At 37.0% G+C, this 16,896-nt stretch overlaps 1 protein-coding gene across 1 annotated transcript in view; it reads right to left on the reverse strand.

Moving 5' to 3' along the window:
* Positions 1–16,896, reverse strand: part of KPNA3 (karyopherin subunit alpha 3) — a 55,165-nt gene that overhangs the window by 6,455 nt on the left and 31,814 nt on the right. The window contains exons 3-14 of the mRNA XM_080612039.1: positions 13,779–13,868; positions 13,539–13,568; positions 13,395–13,447; positions 13,210–13,305; positions 10,795–10,880; positions 7,859–7,945; positions 7,300–7,469; positions 6,181–6,225; positions 3,466–3,597; positions 2,036–2,164; positions 268–372; positions 61–132 (exon numbers count right to left, since the gene is read on the reverse strand). Of these exons, the coding sequence (XP_080468165.1) occupies positions 61–132; positions 268–372; positions 2,036–2,164; positions 3,466–3,597; positions 6,181–6,225; positions 7,300–7,469; positions 7,859–7,945; positions 10,795–10,880; positions 13,210–13,305; positions 13,395–13,447; positions 13,539–13,568; positions 13,779–13,868 (1,095 nt within the window). The remainder of the gene's footprint in view (positions 1–60; positions 133–267; positions 373–2,035; positions 2,165–3,465; positions 3,598–6,180; positions 6,226–7,299; positions 7,470–7,858; positions 7,946–10,794; positions 10,881–13,209; positions 13,306–13,394; positions 13,448–13,538; positions 13,569–13,778; positions 13,869–16,896) is intronic.

Consider the following 16,896-nt stretch of genomic DNA (forward strand, 5'->3'; position numbering starts at 1 on the left):
TCTTACAAATGCCTGCATGTGCAACGTTTTAGTGACAATTCGGAATCCTACTACACATACCTGATCTTTTCTCCCACTTATTGTCAAATTGCTAATTGCCCAAGCAGCCTCCTTTTGTGTTCCAAAGTCCCCCTGAAAAATAAAATTAATAGCTCATTAAAATCAGCATGGAAACATCTGTCAAGCTTATTATTAAAAATCACAGACTCCTCATGTCAGATTTATAAAAAGAGGATGACAACTCGCATAGCCGATAGTTTGACTGACCTTAGCCAGCTGGTGTATGATCATAGGGATTAGTCCAGCATCTATTACAGCCTGAACTTGTTGCTGGTTTCCTGCTGTGATATTGGAAAGGAACCAAACTGCTTCCTACAATTGGACAAAACAAAAAAGCAAAACACTTTTAGAAACCAGTCAACAGATTAAAACCAAAACCATACCAAAACCCCCAAATCCAACCAAACTATACAAAACAACCTCAAAACCTAAAATCATACCATGACCAATCACTAAACAGAACCTGTAGGTTTCCTGCTCAAATAGCATTTCTAGCGCACAAACTTTTATTGCACTGTGAAAGCTAAACATGCAGGGGATCAATCTAAAATAGACATGATTTATTTATAGGGCCAGATTATTACTTACAAGAAGTGCCTCCATACATCAAAAGCAATACTGACTTCAACCTTACATCCACTTTGCACTGCTGGAGTCACAGCCATGTTTTCAACTTTCGGTCAGTTTTGCAAAGGAAGCAGGAAAACTGGTAAAACCTCATATAAAATAACCCTTTACCCTACTATTGACAGCTCAGTAGCAACTTTCTGTGCTGATACAGAGACCACCAAACCCAACTACCATTTTCTTCCTGAAACACAAAGGGGAGCTCACAAAGCTCATACAAGTATCAGATAGGATGCTCAGTCCTGAGACTTCACCCAGCAGTCATCTCCTTCAGGTGGTTCATCAATAATGCTAGCACCTATCAAACAGCAGCTCCAAACTCCTGGCTACAAAGGGGGATACCTGTCAAAGCAATCCAGAACATCTTAAAAAGGCTCCAATCTTAAAACACAACCAGATGTGGCAAATAGCCAATTATGAAAACAACAAAATGGGTTCCAATTTTTAGGGCTGTGCATCCTGCTTTTAATTGTATTTGCACCTCACAACAAACTTAAAATTTCTAGACTCCCCTTATACAAAAGTAATTCCTTGGCACTCAAAAGAACTCTTCATCCTTCTTTTGTGAGAGCTACAAGGGCAGGCAGAAACAAATCACAGCAGTTTGAACTTTCAAAGATAAGTTCTTTAGATCTCCTGACACTTGACAGGGCCTGAAGAAACAAATTCCTTACAAACAGATTCCCCCTCAATGGTACACTAAGCAAAAGAATCAACACGAGCTAACCAAAACCAGCCTCCTCCTCAGCCAGCCCCATCTGTGTAGTGGAAGATAGCACAATGAAAAATAAACAAATGCAAGTAACATGAACTACAGCTCTGGAAAACAGGGCACTGATCACTTTCTTTCATCAAATTCCCCCTATTCCATTCAGTCCCTGCAGCAGTGAAGCTACCTCTGCCAAAAGGAAGGAGAGGAAATGCAGGGAGAGTTTCAGAAAAGGACAGTGGCACTCCCTACTTACTTGAAGGTGAACATGGACAAGAGAACAAACTCCACTATGAAATGGTAGAGTGGAAAAACTGGATTGGTCTTATTAAACTGGATTCAACCAAAAATTAACACTTTTAGTTATGAAAAACTATAATGCAACTATAATACAAAAAAAGTATCACACTTCAAAGAAAAAACATCAGTCCTCTCAGAAAGCACTAGGCATCAACACTAATGCATGGATGCTCACTATGGCTGTTTGGCTTTAGTCCTAATGAACCACCTGGCTCAAAGGCTGTGCCTTTACACAAAATAGTTCACATGCTGGAAATAACAGCTGTAAGAAATCCTTCTGGAATTCTACAGTTTTATTTCTTAAACAGAAAGATCAAGTTAGGAAGAAACAAATCATACCTTGTTTATCTTCTCTTTTGGATGCGTCAGGAGATTTGGGAAATAAGACAAAACATCACAATTGAGAACAACTTGTGTCTGTTCATCAGTACCAGTTACTATGTTGCCTACTGCTCTCAGTGCTGCTGTCTGAATATCCAAAGCGGGAAGGAAAAAAAATTGCATGTTAAAGACATTGCTGTTACTTATGCCAAAACAAAGACAATTTGAAGACGTCTCTATAAAAACACTTTGCAAGATACAATTTAGCACTTCATCCTCTGAGCTACATCCCCAAAATGAGTACTGTTTCATCAAAAGAGAGGTACACAGTACAGCATTTTACTGAATAGATGCACTGCAGCTCAACTCAACAAGTGTAAACATTATAAATTAAAAGGATATTAAACCATTAGAAAAGTTAATTCATCATGTATTTGACCTGAGTTACAATTACATGAACTGCTTCTATGCTTTGACTATGTCTGCTAAGGTTGCTTACTTCTCCACCCAGCTCTCCACTACAAATTAAAATTCCCACAACTACTTTTCTTCTTATTGACTCTCAGTTGTCTTTCAGAAATGGACTGTATATAGAATCATAGAATAGTTAGGGTTGGAAAGGACCTTAAGATCACCTAGTTCCAACCCTCCTGCCACGGGCAGGGACACCTCACCCTAGACCACGTTGCCCAAAGCTCTGTCCAACCTTGCCTTGAACAAGGCCAGGGAAATGCTTTACAAGTGACAGAATAGTGGAGAGACTCCCTTTCACTGAGTGAACTCTGGTCTGACATATTTCAAGACAGCTAAGTCTCATCCAAAGTACAAACTAAACAAACAGGACAAATGCACAGATACATAAAGCCCCTCCCAATTGCAACTGCTCATTTATAAAAAGGAAGCACAATTAACTTTGTTTCCCTTTGTCTTTGAAATCAATCAAACAAGCTCAGTTAAGCTACCTTTTACAGCTAATTAGAAATTTACTAAAAGGACTCAGCATCTGCAAACATTCAAAAGGTCCCAAAATACTGATTTCTATGAGCAATTCAGACAGAGTATGCACAACCATGTGTGCAGCAACAGAAAAGAGCATGTGTGACTTATTCTGGAAAATCTAAAATCTGTTGTTGCTAAATACTTCAGGACTACAAAAGGAAGGCACCCCTTATAGTCACACACTGAAAGTTAATGTTTAACTTGTCACTTCACTAAAATTAGACTATATTATTAAAATACTCACTATATTAGAACTGTTTTGTTCAAGTTGTCTTTCATTTTAATAATCTTTTTTCCCTAGTATAGGTAACTCTTTTTGTTCAGTTTTACCTGTAACAGATGTAGCTATAAATGTTCATCTCAGTACTCCACTAATAGTTACTTTAAGGCACACTTTCTTAGCAAATACCTTACAGAAGACTATTCAATAGCAGCTGAACCAGACTTACTTGAACTTTAACCTCCTGATGACTCAGAAGAGGAACTAGAAAAGGTACAACTCCTGAATCAATCACCATTTGTATCTGTTCGTTTCCACCATCTGTTAAGTAGGACAAAGCCCAAACAGTGTCCACAAGAATCTACAAATTGGAAAGACCATGGTTTGTTTACACATTGAACAGTAAAATCCACATAATGGAGGCTTAATTCAGTGATCGCCATTCTACATGTTGGGGGGGAGGGGGAAGAGCATGCAATTTATTTACAGCAAAACCTCAAAAATTATTACGATGAGAGCTAACTAGTAAAATGTTAGATTATGTACAATTATTAAAACAGGTGCCATTTATTCCATAATTTCTATATGTCCTCCCAATTTTTTTTAATTCCATACCACATTTTGGTGCATAAAGTGACAGCATACATCATCTCACAAAGGTAAACTGTTGGGCTTGATTTGCATTTCAAAGCTAGACAGCCAGCTCAGATAAGTAGTCATGCTAGTAACTTTCTGAAGAAAATACTAATCCAGCCTCTTAGCATTACTATAATTTGTTACTGTGCTCTTTTGATTACAGAATACCTAAATTCTCTTGGTCCTTAATCCATCTATCTACACGTTAGTATTTCTGATCCATAGTGCAGTTCTGAAGTGAAAGTGCACCTTTCTGTGTTGTTCTGTTCTGGATGTATGCCTTTTCCTGCCTTCGTACTAAGATTAAAATCCACAGCAAAGGAAAAGAGCTCTTATCCCAGCTAAAAGACTAGCAACTACCGTAAGGTGACAACTGTTCAAGCAAAGCAAAATCCCACATAGAACCCATGACTATCATGCAGGGCACTCTTAGTATACTGAAAAAAAATAAAGACTAAGTCACTGATGAATTGATAAGGATGATTTGAGAGCCCTCAAAAAGAAGTAAGGTACAAAAGATGCAGTAATTGAAAGGTAGTCTCTGACACAGAAACAAAGCCAGTAGAAAGAGGGATATCAAATCACTTAGAGATGATGTTAGGAACCGCAGGAAGAGAAATCTGAACCCCACTGAGGACATCACCTGTTGAGGTACCTAGATCTACTCTACTTCTAAAACAAAATACCCATTTTAAATTCCCAGCCATTAAAACAGCTAAATACCATAGTGCTGAAATGCAGGAAAGACTTTCAAGTCCCGACCCACAGGCTGCTTCCACCCAGCTCATTGGATCAGATGGCACAGACCTAACGCTTTCTCGACATAGCCTGCTGCTGCCCTCACCTGCTAATGCCACAGAAACAGCAGAATGTGCTGCAGTGGAGCCAGTATCACAGCAGAAGCAGTGAGAGATAGTGCCTCACCAGTTTGCTGCCCCACAGCCCTGCTGGTGACAAGAGCCGCAGCCGCCAGAAGCACTCACAGGACTGTTGGCTGACCTACCTGCATCACTAACTCATCTCCAAAGATAGGTTTGCTGCTCCAGTACAGAGAGGCTGGGACCAGACTGGTACCTCCAAACTAGCACCTGACTCTCAGGATCAAAAAGACGGGCACCCTAATTGAGATTAGTCAAAACCTGGCATCACATGGTCTCATATCTACTTCAAGAAGCTCTCATACAATCATCGCTTGCAAAAGCTTTCAAATTTGGCAGGGAAAAAAAGCCTATAGGTTAGATGCATGTCTGGTTTTGCTATGCATTTCCATTCAAGTTTGTCCAAATTACGAATTGGAAAGTCACCATTTGCTATCTCCCACTCACATTACACTGGGAAAACCCTGGCAAAATTCCAGATTAAACTGTTTGCAAATATTTTGTGGAGCCAAGCCCACTTCACCATTAAAAGAGCAGCAGAAACACCACTACCATGGGTTGGAAGTAATGAAAGCCAGTTCCACCAATCTTATGCTTTATCCCCAGATCTGCCACAAGGATTCAATCCTGCTTCTCTAAGTTGAAGGACCACTATAGGGAGCAAGAGTCAAAGACATTATAAAGTGCTGACAGGAGGAGGAGGAGAAGAGCAGCTCAGTATCCCTTATTTACACAGATCTTTGCTCCTAAAGTCCCAATATAACACTTCAGGAGGTAAGTCCACCTCTCTAGGACTTTACTCAGAAAATGTATGTAGACTCATGGATCAGAAATGTGGTAAGTACTGAAGGTTTAGTATTAAAACCCTGAAAAGTTGTCAAAGGTGCCAAAACCAATAGTTTATTTCTGTTTACTGAAATATATTTTCATATGTGATTTCCTTAGCTAAACAGGTTGCAAAGTCAGGCACCCAACAGGTTACAAAAGTCAGATTTATCTGTATGATCACAATATTTGACTGGACTGATATGTGGAATAATATGTATTTTTTCTACACATGCATTACATATTGTCTATGTAAAATTATAAACTGGGTCAGACTTAAAGTGAAGCTGATGGTAAAGCTGGCACTTTATATTTTTTGTGCTCAATCCCACAAAACAGGGGCTCTTAAAATGTAGTTGCTAGAGTAAAGGATCAAAAAAACCCCACTTTCAGAAAAGATATTTCAGAAATTGTATTTGCATTTTCCTTTTCATGCTCTGAATGATTACAATTATATTATTCTTCATATTAAATTGTGCATTTACTACTTAATTATACATAAATTAACACACAAAACCAAGTTGGCCACTTAAACACAATCTTGCAGCATTCTTTCTCTAGAGAAATGAAGAATCTAGATAGCTAAAACTTTGGAAATTACTTACATTTATATCTGTATGGTAAATGAGAACACACAATGCTGGCAAAATCTGAAAAGAAGTTCATCAGTCATTATAGTAGAATAAAACTGGCTGTACAATCATACATCCAAGTACTGCAGTCACAAAGCTTAGCTTGAGACTGCATTACCATATTGCATTCACAAACTTTCAGCAGGTCATTTCCTCAAAGTATGTATAAAAATATACATATATATAATATTTAAAATTTGTAAAAATACAATACAGTATTGTATTTCAAAGACACAGAGGGAAAAGAAATAAATAATAGAGATAAGACACTCCCTGCTATTTTAAAAGCTTTGTTACCACAGAATATAATGAAAATCATTACCCTTACATCAATAAATAAGGCCCTCTTGGACTAAAGTAAAATTGTATTTTTGTATTCATGTTTGGAGAAAACATAAAACTGAGACATGGTAAGACTGCTTAGAACTATTTGGTGAAACTTGTAAAAGTTTCCCTGCTTCATTTCTAAAAATTCACTGAATTTTAGTTCCTAACAATATTATAGTTCACATGGCTTCACAAACTGTACCTATACATTGGAATTTGTCTGAAAAAGAACTTCATGTACATTACAACTCTAGTTCTAGTCTACTAGCATCACTTTACTAGCTGTGCCTGCTCTATAAACACTGCATTTGCTCTGTTCACCAGTTTAAAAGGACTTTCAGATGCTTCTCTCTCAAGTGAGGACTTAACACTGACCGCATGTTCACAGCTAGTCGAAACACAAACTACACCACATTCACTAATTTATTGTCAGTAAGAATATCTCTATGAACAGAATCACATTTGTAGCCTTTTTATGATAAAAATATGAAATGCTGAGTAACACACTTTTCAGTGTGTTAATTTTTTTGTTGTGTCCATTTTAATACATGGCTTATCAGTCTTTAGTCTTACTGTTTCAGATGTTACAAATACCTTTATTACAGCCTTAATAAAAAGCATTAAATTGGTCAGATTACTTCCTTTAACAATTGGTAAATGGCACAAAACACTCGCAAAAAACATGCATAAATTTATAGTATGACAATGTAAAACATTTGCCTCTAGCCCAGAGTATAAAAAATTATCTGTCCCGTAATTCTTTACCTCCTGAACTGTCTCCATAGGCGGTGGAGGGTCCTTATTCCTGCAGAGATTTACAATGACCCATGTGACGTTCCGAAGGAAGGTGATGGGAATGGAGGGATTGATGAAGGACAGAAGAGGTTTGACAACTCCCAGTGATATGACATAATCTCTACACTGAGGACCATCACCTACAGAAATGAAAATTGTTGTAAAATAAATTACATTAAAAATGGAAAATCTTGAAATGTATGCAATGACATGTTGGGATACTGAAATTCTATGTTTCCTCACCAGTAGTCTACTACTAAAAGGTCATGTTCAATTACATATACATAGGTATGGATACGTATGTATATTTTACAAGATACAAAGTTTATCCTGTTAATATTTGTGTAGCAAGTGATATCATTCTTTAGAAAAATACAATGTATATAAGTAATTCTGGCCACATGAAAAGTTATATTAAGCCACAGAATTTAGAGGAAACATAGTCTCATATGATAATGCCAATGTTCAAAAGTCAAATTCTGAAAAGAAATGCTCCCTGAATTCGAATCATTATAATGACAAAAGTTACCTATAATATTTCCGAGAGCCCAGACAGCTTGCTCGCAAACATTCTGGTGTGGTGAATGAAGTAGTCTCAAGAAGAGGGGTACTGCGTCTGCAGAATGCAAAGATTGGATTTGTTTTTACTGGAACATGGTATATGCACAATACTTTCATTGATTAATACAAACCACTTTCCCTACCATGCCTTATACATGTTTCTATTACTAAGAGCATACAAAACGTCAGTTAAACATTTCTATCATATCCACAGAGAGGGAAAAAAGACTCGAGAACAAGCCACTATTAAACAATGCTCTCAATATTTAAAGATTTTCACATATTTCTCAGTGATAGGCAAGAGCCTCAGGTATGTAGATGATAGGTTTCATGTCCTGGTAATTCAGATTTCCTCGTTATCTGGTATCATAATGCATACCTAAAAGAATGACAAGCCTACTTGTGCAAATGTGCTTCAAATCTTGACTTTTAGAAAATAGCTTCCTCCCAGGAGGTGGCTATAGTTAGTTTCCATATGCAGTGAAGATTTACATCCATCTGTCAGTCCTAAAACACGTTTTAATTTGCTCTTATATAATGCAGGCAACATACCAGATTAAGGAAGTGTTACTGATTTTAAATATCAGCCTCTGCTAAATTAAATACATTTAATAGAGCTAAGAAACCATCCCGCTACTATTCCCATTGACTGCTTCTCTTCAAACAAGCCATACTGCTTGCAAGACACCCATTCTTGCAGCAATTTTTAAACTCTATCTATGATCATACTTGTCCTATAGTCTGAGTGAAGTAAACAGATCAATTTAATAAGGAAATAAGATCTTCTTGTATGAAGAGCTTCACAAGTTTTAAAAAATTGTAACACAAGTTGTGAGCAACTGTGAATCAATATCCTGTTGCTAATGTAAGTGATAATAAGCCAAAAATGCCTGATGTATATTCCTGAAAAACAGGGTAATGAACAATAAAGGTAACCTGAAATTCCCTCCCTAGCCTAGATGAGTAATTCAGCAATTGCCTGTAACTGACAAGTTAGGAGGGACAGCAGCACAGTGTTGCTCAAGAACACTCTCTGTTCTTTTAACAATCATCCTGCTTCCATTAGCTCAAGTGGAATATTCCAGCTTCTTTCTTAGTGAATATCAAGATTATACTTCAGTCATACGTGCATTCAACATATTTCAGAGAAGAGGGTCAAGTATGTAGTTTTTATTAGACTGCAAACCTGGTATGCTTTCAAAAGCAGGAATGAAATTATTTCATATCAGCACTCAGGCAGGAGGACAGTCTGAGAAAGCAGGAGCTGCAGGTTATGTGATCTACTCCTCTCATAAAATTAATTACTTCTGCTCCAAACTGTCTTCTGATGAGATCTATTCTGTGTACATAGTATTTTTCTTTTGCTGGGTCTTCCAACTGCCATCTGTCCTTCTTGATTGCAGGAGGGCACCTTCTTTGTATTTAAGCCACACTAGCCTCTTCTATAGCTGCAAGGGTCTATTGCTTTGTTTCATCAATCCATCCCTTACCTAATGGGAGTTGGAACAGCTGCTTTCCCTTAGTCATCTCCTAGCCAAAGCAGCAAGACTTTTAGATTAAACTTCTTCCATTTTCTCTTCAGGAGTAAAGCTGGCAAAGTACTTTTTGCTTCTTTGAAGTCATTTTATCCATTTTGTTATTTTCAAGCACTAGCTAAACAGAATTTGGGAGACAGATGTCTCAGCCTGAACTTCAAGCAATTGTTCAGGTGACAGCAATGCTCTTTTTCATTCTAATTTGAGTTTTTAATATTTTTTTCTAGACTTTTTTCTGCAAAGCTAATACTCTAAACAGCCTTTTCATTAGATTCATTCATTTAAATATGATAACATTGGAAGGAAACAATGGACAGGTAGGGAAGGATGAGAAAATTTGGGACGAGATTTTCAAAGACATTTACATGCCAGAAAAGCAATCTAAAACCAGGTGAACAAATCACATCAGGATTTTTTAAAATAAATTTTAGACGTTGATTTTTTTTTCCTTTTTAAAGGCTTCGGATTTTAACCAAAGCTCATTTTGATAAGTATTCTTATTGCTCCAATAGCTTAACTATACAGAATCTTAAAATCACTGAGATATTTTATTAGCAATTAAAACATATAAAACAGCATTTTGATTTGAAAAGCAAGTTCATGTATCTAAAAAAAAAAAGTAAAATAATCAAGTCACCATTTTCCCATACAAAACCACCAAATATTAACAAGCCAAGACAATTTATATATTTGCTTATCTATTGTGTTTAATGACAAAACGTTGTATTTAGCATAAAGGTGACTGTTTTAAGATAAGGATGCTGATACATAAAAGCTACATACATAATCCTGAAAAATTAATCTGAGTGATCTATCTTTCATTAACTTTAGAGTTGCTTTCTTATCTCTTTTCATAATGGAAGTCTCACTGGCTGGTTAAACAAGAAACAAAGGCAGCACAACAAACTCAGTGTGTACAGGAGATACTAATCATATGGTCAAGCAAAGGATGGCAATTTTAACTTACATAATCTTACATAACTGTATGTGTTTAACAACTTCATTAAGATTTACAAACATATCTTTGAGGTAGAAAGTATTACTTCCTAGCATAATCCCATAAGGGATTTAACAGTACACGATTTCAGAAATCAACACAAGAATTAGAAAGGACTGTCGTTTTTTGTCATAATACAATGTAATCTGTCATTCTCTATTTTCTTTATTGGAAAATGAGGTCTGGGACCTTTACGATTAATTGTAAGTGACAGATTAATCTTTAAGAGCAAATGCAGAAATCTTTTGAGAAAGAGGACAGATATGCATTTATTACTTTAATTATTAACAAATGGCATTTGTTATCCAAATATCCCATTCTCCCTTTTATCCACAACATCCACCACTCCTCAAAACAAACTGTAATACTTACTAGACTGTACGACAGCTTGAGTCTGCGCAGAAGTGCCTGACGCTATGTTAGTCAATGCCCATGCAGCTTCAAATTGTAATGAAGGACTGTAATGAAATAATTTTATAGTAATAAATTGAAACATGATCTGCAGATTATTTCATGGTTCATTTCAGATTACTAGCTGTATCCACTCTGAGAGAGACACTCTACATTTAAGCAGTGCCACTGGGCTACAAGTTAAAGAAAAGTCTAAGTCTGGATATTACACGGAAAAAGCTGTAAGAATAAAAAGATTTTACATTCTATAATCTTTTGTAAACCACCCATCATTCTGACTTCATATTGGTAATAAAAAAATACAAAGTATACTGCTTTTATTTGGGAAGCACATAGCAACCAGTGAAGATGACCACTACTCCAGCCAACCAATTATCTTCTGTATGAAAGATTTTTAGCACCCCTCATCATAAAATTTATTTATGCCTCTCTATTGGGTAACAGAGCTCTTCCCATCCAACTGATCCAAACAACACTCATATTTAGTGAAGAAAGTGCAACTGCCTTGCTGCCATTAGTTCTCAATACATTAACCATGTCTGACCATAACTAATAAAAACTTGGCCCTTCTAACATTACAGCCCAGATCAAGCGTAAGCTGGTATACTGGGATAAAGACATTTTCCTGCTCCATCACAGACAGGGGAAAGATCTATTATCAGTATCAAATGACAGCATCATACCTGCATTAGAACTGACTTACTAAATGCAGATAAAATTAGTTGCTAGTATTACGAAAGCTGTGGGAATGTCTCTTCCAAGATGTCCATTAGCTGTTGTCTACGCAAACAGCAGTTTAGTAAAACAGTTTGCAGGAAAACTGTTATTCAAGCAAATGTTAATGGTTCAGGGTTCTAGAAGCTATAAAAGAGTTTACAACTTATGGTGGTTAACGTACCAGTAAAGTGTCTGGCTTTGGGAGGAGCAGAGAATATTTACTGGTAGATGACTTTTTCATTTCCACACTTTTCTGGGTTTCTTATCAATTATGTTTTATATAGTGTCATAGCACCTGCTTCCTTTTAGTTTTTTCTGTGCATTTTAAGGTTTTATTAGGGATGGGATCGGGAAAGAATTTGATAGGAGGGCCCAAGATGCGTAAATACGATGTGTAAAAACAAACAGTACCAGTCAGCAGCTATCTATAAACCTTTACATTCTAGGATCAAACACATTGAAATTCTGGTTTTAGGTCAGTCCTTCTTTTCTTCCCCTTCTGATAAGCATTCAGGTATAACAAGCACAATAGCTTTAACAATCTGTTACAGGAAGTCTTTGCAGAGTTTACGTCTACTAAATATTACATAGTAATCACAATTAAAAGAGCTGATTAAGAAAATGTTTGAGTTCAATTCTGAAAGGCTTATTAAACATTTACAAAGGTACATCACACAAAAACTAGACAAAATATTAAAATTAGAAGAAATTTCACAGCACTAAACATCATATGTCTAGAGCAGGCAGGCATTCATGATCCATTTTAAAATGCTATCTGGTTTGAACGTCATTGCCAGCTGCCTTCTAAGCAACTGTTTTGTTAAACAAGCTAGAAACAAAGCTACTCGTGCTTCATTTTTTGCAACCACCAAATTATACCCAAATTGCCAATTTGCAATTTTGAAGCTTCCAGCCTTTATGGCTGCAGAAATAACCTTGAAATTGAAATACTGTAAATATATTTATAGCTGGCTGAGACCAAAGATAGGCTAAAACATTTACCTCAAATGTGTTAATCCCCATTTATCTGAAGAAGAGGCTCATGGATTGTAGAATATGTCATTTTTATTACATGCCATTAAATCTGTGCAACTACACGCTCAACGTTCTCTACCTCCTTTACTGAAGCTCTTGTTTTCCAACAAAGAATCATAACAGAGAGCATTCTCATTTGTTCTACCATCACATGAGGGAGCACAGAGCCAGACGGAAACCCAATTTGCAGTGAGAACAAAACAAGCTGGAAACTTAAGCTAATGACCCTAATGAAAAAGATTACAAGTGTATTCTGGCAAAGAGAAGAGCTCTCTTCACAACCAGGCATACTCTCAGCCTTCATACAAATACACACAATATGTTTGAGACAGGTTTCTTAAAAACTGTCAACAAAAAAAGTCCAAAATATTAAAAACAAATGAGAAATGTAATAAACAGAAATTTAGTTATTTCTCCATTAGTTGGATATGCTCATGCAAGCTCTGAAAAATAAACTGACATTTCAGTGGCAGAATAAACACTCCTGGAGAACTTATGGTTTATCATCATGGAATGTGTATGTCAGATTATAGGGTGCTATGAATCCACAGTTTAATTTGAAGTGAGATGTGGCTCTGGATGCAAACTTTTGGTAAAGGTGAACGTCTGTAAAAGTATACTTACTTATCATCTCTTTCTAGGCATTTTACCAGGATTGGTAAAATTCCTGATTTTATTAAGTCATCGATAGGTGGATTTCTGTCACTGGATAGGAGTTTTCTGTGAAATTAGATGTAAAAGTAAAGTGAGTAACTTTCATCATGAGAAGTGCGTGGGAAATACGTTTCTGTGCCTTTATTTATTTCTACCTTGCAGCTTGGACAGCACTCAGTTGGATCACTGGGTTGTCACTTGTGGCGTTCTGGAAAAAAAAAAACCATAGTAAACCCAAAAACGCACTGAACACACACTTCTAATTAAAAAAAGAAAAAAAAGAGTTAAAGGTAACATACCTGCAGGATAGCTTCTAGTGTTACATTTTGCTTGAAAAGAAAAAAAAGAGAAGTTTTAGCAATTTTGTTGCTACAGTATTTTTAAACATTTAATCCAATCAAACTAATTTTAACAGTTTATAAACTCCTAACCTTGCCTTCTCATAGCTGCAAGAATTCCAGTGTTAAAGTAAAACCAGAACACATTGTTCTCAGACACCACCAAAGTTTTTAAAATAATTCAAGAATCAAAGAACTTACTGCTTTGAAGTCAGCATCAACATCAGAATCTTCTAAACTTTCTTCTTGGGGAACATTTCTTTTTTTCAAAAGATGCTCATCTCTTTTGTTCTGGAAAGGTGTAACAAAAGATAAAGATACTTAATGCTTATTTGTACAGGCTGACAATATAATGGCCCTTTTCTAAACAACAGTTTATATAAGATTACTTTTTTTTTTCCTAAGGCATTTCTAACTGCAAATAGAATTTGCAGTATTTCATAGCTGTAAAAATTTAGCAGCTTGCTAATCACAGACAGAACTATGACAATCCATGACATCTGAATGAATTAAACCTTGCAGTTTGGGGATCAATAACAGACATTTACATTACACAAAGATCTTTCTTGACACTAACATTTACCCACACATAACAAATTATTTTCCAGTGTAAGGTTAGTTTTCAGCTAAACCTGCTTCAAAGTTACCCAGTTACATGTATTTTCATCTTGTGTGTGAAATAGCATGCTCCACGTACACTGAGACATGTAGTATTTCCCACTCACACTGTTATCTTAGCCTAATTTCAGAATAAAACCAAAGCAACCTCCAGCCCTAGCTCCTTTAAGGAATAACTGAAGAAAAATTACCTTTTCACTGGTAAAATACCTATTTAACATTTCTAGCTCGATAATTAGAACATTAGAACATCCAAAGCCCTAATTTAGAAAGAAAGGAATAAAATCATCAATTGTAACAGTATCCAAATGCATCTTTTGACAAATTTAAAAGGTACTAAAAGTATTCCAAAAATATTAAATGGTCTTTTCTAAATTTTAGACTATCTTTTGTTTGGTATGTCTAGAGGTACAATAAAAAGCAGTAAAGGCAATGAAACGTGATGATGCAGCATGCATAGCTGAAGACCTTCTTGTGTTTTTTGTTTGATTGGTTGTTTTTTGTTTTTTTAATAAGCACATTAAGATTTCAATCGCTAATTAAGCAAAACACTGAAAAGGTGTAACAAACAGCTACAACACCTAAAATAAATCTATTACACAACCAAGGAAAGGCAGGCTTTTCAGTCTTCAAACAATTATCTGATAACCAAGCAGTACTGACTACAGAGATTGTGTGATGCCCTGCTTGCAATATACAAAAAAGCCTCTAAACAGAATCAAATTTTGAAGAAGTCCCCAATATTTCATGTTAGAAAAAACAGAAACTTCAGGTCCAAAATTTCTAGGACCTCCTTATGTTCCTTAGACATTTCAAAAAGAATTCAAAACAACTTTTCCAGTTTGAAAGGCTCCCAAGCAATATGGTTTTTTTTTTCCCAGATAAGAGGATGCTAAACAATATAAAAGCACCAAAATACTTTGTTGTGGTTTAAGCCCAGCTGGTAACTCAGAACCATGCAGCCGCTCGCTCACTTCCCCCCTTATTCCTCCCCTGCTCCCAGAGGGATGGGGAGAACTGAAAGAATGTAGCTCCCACGGGTTGAGATAAGAACAGTCCAGTAACTAAGGTATAACACAAACCACTGCTGCTACCACCAATAATAATAATGATAAGGGAAATAACAAGGGAAGAGAATACAACTGCTCATCACCCGCCGACTGATACCCAGCCCGACCCGAGCAGCAATCTAGCCCTTCCGGGTAACTGGCCCCAGTTTATATACTGGGCATGATGTGCTGTGGTATGGAATACCTCTGTGGCTAGTTTGGGCCAGGTGTCCTGTCTCTGCTTCCTCCTGGCTTCCCCTCCTCCCTGGCAGAGCATGAGACTCACAAAGTCCTTGGTCAGAGTAACCATTACTTAGCAACAACTAAAAACATCGGTGTTATCAGCGCTGTTCCCATGCTGAAAGTCAAAAACACAGCACTGCACCAGCTACTAAGAAGGAGAAGAAATGACTGCTATTGCTGAACCCAGGACACCCTTGAATACAGAAGATGACATTCCACAAACTTAGCATAGTTTAATTTTTGTCAAGTCTAAGTACAGAAACTAAATCCTCAAAGAGTGCACAAGATCACCTGGATTAGCTATGGCAACCTCTCCTGAGCTGTACAGTAATAGCAGCATACTCAGAGCACATCATACAGACAAGCACTAAAGGTATTTTGTTGTCAAGTGGTTTTGGAGATAAGGAAGACAGAAATGAGCAGCCAGTTAAATGCTGAGAAATTAGTGTTACGCAGACAAACTGCATCAGGCAGGTACATGCTGACAGCTGGATTCACTGTACAGACCTATATAATGTATTCCTCTTATTTTTCCACACCAGGTCCTTGGCACTGCCATTTTAAGCAAAGAGCAAACATCATCCAAGCCCAGTCAGTCTGGCTTTGCTCAAGTATAATTCCTTTTCCTATGGTTTGTCTAAACCATAGCTTGTATTTTGGCAACTGCAGGGACTGGACCCAGTTTCCAGAGGGACCCTCTCCATGATTACGTTGGCTTTTCTTCCCAGTGCACAGCTATCACACACATCTACCTGCAGAGGAAGCAGTTCCTTCCTGCCTTGGATGAATGGCTCCTCCGGATCAGTTGAGCTGTTATGGTAAAACAAGCTAATATTGGGAGAAGGAATTGAAGCTGGAGGAAGGTCCTGATGCCTTCAGCACACTGTCCTCTTCCTACCCTGAGGTGTCATCACAGATCATGGTGATTAGCAAGTCCACACATGCATGTACAGGGAGACATACTCAGTTATGAGGGTGGCAGACACTGGTCCAGCAGATATTCCCTGACTTCAGACAAGATGCGTCCTGAAGGAATCAAGGTCCTTGTGCAGAACTGTTGCCACTGTCTGCTGCAGCAAGTTAAATGTTTCAAATTAAATCATTCACTGGGAAGCGTAAAGTTGCCTTGTCACTAGTGGCAAACTACTGTCCTACAAGGCAAGGGTTTTCCAGTTCTGTTCCTTCTAAAGTATCTGGTTGGATTTTCTACATCTCATGCTCAGAAAATTCAGGGAGTTTTTTTCTAAAGCATATCTGATGGAAGAACTGTTGTCCACACCAATCCACCTGGTGATACCTACTTGGTTTTCAAACAAATGATTCAGTATCAGTGGTATTCAAGTATGTGTTCTGCAACATCCTGCAATAAGGACAGGTGATCTTTACTTATAAATTTATGTAAAAATGAC

This window comes from Psittacula echo, assembly GCF_963264785.1.
Source record: "Psittacula echo genome assembly, chromosome: 3".
Taxonomy (NCBI): Eukaryota; Metazoa; Chordata; class Aves; order Psittaciformes; family Psittacidae; genus Psittacula; species Psittacula echo.